The sequence below is a fragment of the Nicotiana tomentosiformis genome, chromosome 6 (assembly GCF_000390325.3).
Source record: "Nicotiana tomentosiformis chromosome 6, ASM39032v3, whole genome shotgun sequence".
Taxonomy (NCBI): Eukaryota; Viridiplantae; Streptophyta; class Magnoliopsida; order Solanales; family Solanaceae; genus Nicotiana; species Nicotiana tomentosiformis.
In genome coordinates, this window is record NC_090817.1 from 77936175 (window position 1) to 77943178 (window position 7004).

General features: G+C 35.2%; 1 protein-coding gene across 1 annotated transcript; it reads left to right on the forward strand.

Moving 5' to 3' along the window:
- Window positions 1-4185: 4185 nt before the first annotated feature.
- LOC138894253 (uncharacterized) lies at window positions 4186-6579 on the forward strand. The gene is made up of 6 exons (XM_070178935.1): window positions 4186-4415; window positions 4528-4634; window positions 4722-5104; window positions 5216-5313; window positions 5679-5846; window positions 6405-6579. Exons 1-6 carry the CDS (start codon window positions 4186-4188, stop codon window positions 6577-6579), a joined length of 1161 nt encoding a protein of 386 aa, XP_070035036.1.
- Window positions 6580-7004: the final 425 nt, after the last annotated feature.

A 7004-nucleotide genomic window follows, 5' to 3' on the forward strand; every position in this document is an offset into this window, starting at 1 on the left:
GGTCAATGTACCTAGTAACTGATTGCATACAGATGATGAAGAGGTATGGAGAAAATAGGTCCCCTTGGCGTATGCCACGAGAGGGTTCAAAGAAATATGTCAGTTGACCATTGGCTATGATAGAGGTAGATGATGTTGAGATGCAGTTCATAATTAGAATGATCAATTTGACAGGAAAAATGAGGGCATGTAGGAGTTTCGAATAAACGGTCTATGTCTACTTTAAGCATCATTTTCCTTTTGCCTCCTGAATTCTTTTTAAAGGAGTGGCTATCTTCCTGAACTATTATTGCATTATCAATAGCACATCTTCTCGGAATGAAGTTGCACTGATTAGGGCTAATTATTTTGTTAAGGAATGGTCGTATCCTATTAACAATAATTTTGGTAATTGTCCTGTAGATCGTATTGCAAAGGCTAACATGTCTATAGTGGGAGATATATTGTGGGTTTTTTATCTTAGGGATGAGAGATACATATGTCTTGTTTATCTTAGGGTCAATTGTAAGGGTTTGGAAAGCTTGTGAGCAGGGTGTTGATAATTGAGGGACTTGTGTCCGCCCCATATTTCTGGAAAAATATTGGGTGAATACCATCTGGTCCGGGTGCTTTGAGCGGTTTAAAAGACTATATTGCTTTGTGAATTTCAAGGGTATTTAAGTCTCTACTAAGGAATTCTTTATCTCTGTCACTGAGAATATTGAGAGTGCTTGGATTATGGGTAACATGTCTAGAACAAAAGGGTAATTCAGTAGTGTAAATGTCTGTAAAGTGGTTTAAGATTATGTTCTATATGTTCGGTAGGTCAAAAGTCCAGTTGCCTACATAGTCATTGAGCCCTAGGATTCTATTTTTCCTGCTTCATTGGATAGCCGAGATGTGGAAGAATTTAGTATTGCCTACAGAGTCATTGAGTCTAGTTGCTTCATTTTTCAGAATTCCATTATATTCGCAAATGAGTTGTTCCTCAAAGTCTATGTGAAAGTTTCTTTTTGTCGATAGAATGCATATTTTGGATACCTAATATTCTATTTTTTAATGTTTGTTTCTTTCTGAAGATATTTTCTTTAATGTTTGTTTCTTTCTGAAGATATTTTCAAAAGTGCTCTTGTTCCATGTCTCCACATGTTTTATAAAGGATGATATGGCATTCTCGTAAGATATGTTGTTTGACTAATTGTAAGGCCTAGAACCCGGGGTTTCGTGGTACCGAGGTGGGCTAATATGTTTGAAAATTTTAGAAAACGAGTCGTATTACAAACATTTTAGGTTGTACAATGCACAGTGGAGTTAGTAGAAGAAATTTCAGAAAATGATAATTTTGTGGTCCATCATGTTATAGCGGATCTGTTCTGCTGACCACGAAATGACCACATAATGAAGCAGAAGCAACTCAAATTTTGAAAACTATTTTTGCTGGCCAGATAATAATTTTGCTGGCCGCATAATGATTATGCTATCGTGAAATTGCATCGCGGAATGGACCAGAGGCTACCCAGAAGTTGAAAATCATTTTGTGGCCATTTTGCTGGCCACATAATGATTCTGCTATTGCATAATGGCCGCATAATTATTCTGCTATCGCATAATTGATTCTGCTACCCACATAACGATTCTGCTACCACATAATTGACTTCGGGGGTCATTTTTGAAAATTTCTTATCTGACCCTATTTTGATATAAGGACTTAGGGGGTCATTTTACAAGGTAAAATCTGACTTTTTAGAGAGAGAAGAGAGCTATTCTAGAGAGATAAAGGATAGCTCCAACATCTTCATGCTTCAAATTCTTACTCAAGCGTTGGAGATTCATGGGAGAAATCCACAAGATCTTCATCTAATAGGTAAGGTTCTACTCTCTAGCCCTAAATTTTGGGATTTGGATTGAAAGTAGGTCATAAGAAGTATGATTCTTAGGTGTGGAAGTTGCTCTTTTTGCATGAATATAACCATAAGAATGGTAGGGAGGTTATTTAACTAAAAGGAGTAAACTCTTGGTATTGAATTAGTTGTGGGGTGAAGAGAATCTTGTAGAAGAACCTTGTAGTCAAATTTGCACACCAAGTGTTTGATGAAATGCTTAAATGAAGTGAACCCACGAATATCTTCCTAATTATGGTTCACTTTTGTTATGTTTCTAAATAGATTGAAGTTGCTAGATTTTCGGAAAATTGTAGTAATGAAGGAAAACTCAAGCAAGGTGATAGCATCAAGGACAAGGATAGAGTTTTGGAAGCTCCAAGGCCATTTACAAGATCTCAAGCTAAAGAGTTGTAGACTAAGGTTGCTGGACTTCAATGGCAAATAAATAAGCTTTTAATTGTAGCGGAAGAGCTCAAACCCAAAGTAGATGAATTATCCAAGTTTTACAATTATTTGGTGATCCAAATTAAAGTCCAAAAAGAGGAAGATTGGGCTACCAAATCAGCCATTGAAGTCCACCAAAGAGGCTCCAAATGAGCTTAAAAGAGGTCCAAAAGGGGGTGTTTCAAAAGGAGCCCAATTGGAGCCCAAACCAATGGCCCAAACTAGTAGTTTCAAGGTCCAAATCTGCCCCAAAGGGATTAGGGATTTGCCCACCCCCCCCCAAACCTAATTTTAATGACTTTTCTTACTCCTTAGCAACCACCCTACCTAATTGTAATGACTTTTTATGCCTTAGCAACCACCCTACCTAATTTTAAGGACTTTTTATACCTTAATACTCCTATAAATAAGGAGTTCTTCTCATTCATTGAGACACTTCATTATTGATCAAGTATATCATACTTTGAGAGTTATTTTCAACCTTTGTTACTTGTGCTTTGAGATTTATCTTTCAACATCTACTAGTTCATAATTCAAGGTAGTAAGATTACTTCTCTATTGTGATATCTATGATTCCTTTGTGGTATTCTTAAAAGGTGATTAATACTAGTTATTAATTGTTGTCTCAAGTTACTCGTAAAGCGGTCAAGATCCGAATCTATTATTTTGATTTTCTTTTAAGGAAAGGCGTTTGATTTCTTCAATAAATCAAGACGTTTTTGCTTTGATCTTGTTAAGGCTATAGAACTTGCGTTCTTGGAAGTTCTTGGAATTCTTTTCTTAAATTTTTCCATATCCTTTATTTTCTGCCCTTTAGTTCTAGTTGTTCAATTCCTTATTATTATTGCTTCCACATTTACTTCTTCAAATTCTTACTCTAGTTTGGATTTCCGACCTAATCGTTATCAAGTGGTATCAGAGCGATTCTATCAAGATTTCATTCTTGATAATTCATGGGATTTCTTGAATACTAAAAACAAAAACAAAATTAAAAAAATAAAAATCAGTTTAAAAAAATAGAATTGCTTGCTTTCCATGAAATTTCTTTTGTATCTAATTTGTTTCCAAAAATTAACAAAGGAAACAAATAAAGGGGATCCTAGATTTGCTTACTCTTGCTAATCTAAATATATAATCCTTTCCTTTTTGTTCGAGTATTGTTTCAACCGAGCCTAATAGTTCTAGGAATTGGTTCTTCTTTCATTAGTTCCCCAAAAATCTGAATTTTACTACTAAGAACTTCATACGAGTTGGGTTTAACTATAAATCTATAAAGTATTTTGTTCAAAGGTTATTTCGAGAGGAAATAAAAAGGCAAAGTGTGTGTGAGAACAATTGAGGGGAAAGTCAATTTGTCTGATACAGTTTAATTATTTAAGATGTCACGTACATATAGTGATAATGAACGAAGGGTTCTTCAAGAAGCCGAAATCAAAGTAAAAAATAATTTTACCTTGCAAGCAATGCATCAACAATTCGAAAGGTGAAATTTGCAACTCCAAGAGATGAGGGACACCATTGCTGAGAAAAATTATACAATAGTTGAACTTAGAAGGGAAAATAATGTTAGGCTCCAAGCTAGGAGAAATGTACCCCTTGCTCCTATTGTAAATCAAGAAAACCTTATAGATGATTTTAATGATATTGATTTTGATAGGGTGAGAAGAGATAAGAGGAACAAAGAGGTAGAGTAGAAGATGATAATATAAGTAGTATAAAGATGAATATGCCATCTTTCAAGGGAACAAGGGATCCAAACTTGTACCTTGATTGGGAGAGAAAGGTTGAAGCCATCTTTGATTATCACAACTACTCTGAGGGTAAGAAGGTTAAACTTGCTATTGTTGAGTTTTCTGACTATGCTGTTATTTGGTGAAAAATGCTTACTAGGGACAGATTGCAAGAAGGACAAGCACCAATTGCTACTTGGGCTGAGATGAAGAGGGTGATGAGAAATAGATTCATATCATCACACTTTCAAAGAGAGCTACAACAAGGTCTTCAAACATTGAAGCAAGGGTCCATGTCTGTGGATGAGTACTTTAAGGCTATGGATATGGCTATAATCCAAGCTAATTGTATGGAGGAAGAAGAGGCTACAATGGCTAGGTATTTTAAACGGTTTAAATAAGAAAATAGTTGCTGTAGTAGAATTACAATAATATGTAACAATAGATGAGTTAGTTGATTTATCTGTAAAGGTAGAAAATCAAAATAAAAGAAAGCAAACTAGCTCGTGGAAAGGTCGGTCAAACACCATCTCCAAGAAGCCATGGTCGAATCAAGAGATGAAGAGTTCTTCTAGACCTCAAGAAGACAAGTATAAAGGTAAATTTGAGAGAAAAGAGGGAGTTAAAACCTTTAACCCTAAACCTTTTACACCTTCTAGTTCTATTCAATGTCATAAATATAAAGGAAGGGGACATATGATGCATGAATGTCCAAGTAGAAGAAACATCATTCTTAGAGAAGATGGAGGATATGAGAGTGAAAAAAATGATGGAGAAGAAGAGGGGGATGTGAGTAATAATGATGATATAGAACTACCTAATGATGACATGATTGGGGTAGTTAGGAGGATTATGACTATTAATTTGGGAAGCAATAGTGAAGAACAAAGGAAGAATATATTCCATACTAGGTGTGGGATAAAGGAAAAAACTTGTTCTATGATCATTGATAGTGATAGTTGTGCTAATGTAGTGAGTTCATACTTTGTGAAAATATTGGGACTTGCATGCATGAAATACCCAACTCCCTATAGACTCCAATGGTTAAATGATAGTAGTGAACTAAAGGTAAACAAAAAATGCATGATTTCATTCAATGTTGGTAGATATGAGGATGATATTCTTTGTGACATAGTCCTTATACAAGCTTGTCATATCTTACTGGGTCGTCATTGGCAGTATGATAGCAATGTTTTTCATGATGGAAGAAAGAATAGATATTCTCTTGAGCTAAATGGCAGAAAATTTACTCTTGCACCTTTATCTCCTTCTCAAGTGTTTGAAGATCAAAAGAGATTAAGGGAAACAATGAGAAAACCAAGGGGAGGGATAAAAAGTGAGCTTGAGTTAAAAAAAAAAAAAAAAGAGGCCAAGAGATAGAAAAAAAAGAAAGATGGTCGAGAGAAAGAGAGAGAGGGCAGCAATTTGAGAGAAGAGATAAAAAGGAGTTTGAATAAAAAAATAGAAAGTCTTGGTGAGAAGAAAGAGGCTAAGGAAATAAAAAAAAGAGTTTTTATATAAAAGTCAAAGAGTGTTTAAATGTAAAAAAAAAAAAAAAAAAAAAGAGGTTGCCCATAATACTACTTACTTACAAAGAAGTTTTGATTAATTCTGAGTTACTAAATTTTTTTTTGCCAAGTAGTATTTCTTCTCTTTTGCAAGATTTTGAAGATGCCTTTCCTGAAGATATTCCTAATGGATTGCCACATTTATGTGGCATTGAGCATCAAATTAATTTTGTGCCTGGATCACAAATCCCAAATAGGCCTGCTTATAGGAGTAATCCAGAAGAGACAAAAGAGCTTCAAAGGCAAGTTGAGGAGCTGCTTGAGAAAGGCCTTGTGAGAGAGAGCATGAGCCCTTGCTCTGTTCCCATCCTATTGGTACCCAAAAAGGATGAAACTTGGAGGATGTGCGTGAATTGTAGAACAATCAATAAGATAATGGTAAAGTATCGCCATCCTATTCCTCGTCTTGATGACATGTTGGATCAATTGCATGGATCCAAAATCTTTTCTAAAATTGATCTAAAAAGTAGTTACCATCAGATTCGAATGAATCCTAGAGATGAATGGAAAACTATTTTTAAGACCAAATATAGGCTTTATGAGTGGTTAGTTATGCCTTTTGGCTTGACTAATGTACCTAGAACTTTCATGAGATTAATGAATCATATCTTTAAGTATTTTCATGGAAAATTTATTATTGTGTACTTTGATAATATCTTGATCTTTTCTAACACTTTAGAAGAACATGTAGAACACCTAAAACAAATTTTTGAAGTTCTTAGAAAGCAACTCTTATTTGCTAATCTTAAAAAGTATACTTTTTGTGTGAATCGTGTGATTTTCTTGGGTTTTGTGGTTAGTTATAAAGGAGTTGAGGTTGATGGAGAGAAAATTAAACCAATAAAAGAATGGCCTAAACCTAAGAGTGTAGCTGAAGTTAGGAGTTTTCATAGACTTGCTAGTTTTTATAGGAGGTTTGTGAGAGACTTTAGCACCATTGCTTCTCCTTCAACTGAAGTTATTAAAAAAGGATAAGATTTTTATATGGGGAAAAGAACAAGATGATGCTTTTAACTTGTTGAAAGAAAAATTATGTTCTGCACCATTATTACAATTGCCTGATTTTTCTAAATCTTTTGAAATTGAATGTGATGCTTCTGGCAAAGGAATAGGTGCTGTTTTGATTAAGGCTGTCCAACGGGACGGGACGTCCCGTCCCGTCCCGCTTAATTCTAAACGGGATGGGCCCATGTTAAACGGGACACGGGATGGGACGGGATGGCTATTTCGTCACGTTTGTCCCGTCCCATTTCGTCCCGTCCCGTCTCGCCTGTCCCGTCCCGCCTGTCCCTCGTCCTATTTTTTATGCATTATATACAAAAAACTTATAATCCTGCTTTTGAAGGTTTTCCTAAGACCACTGTTAGAAATGATGTTTTTAAATTTCAAACCGAATATCT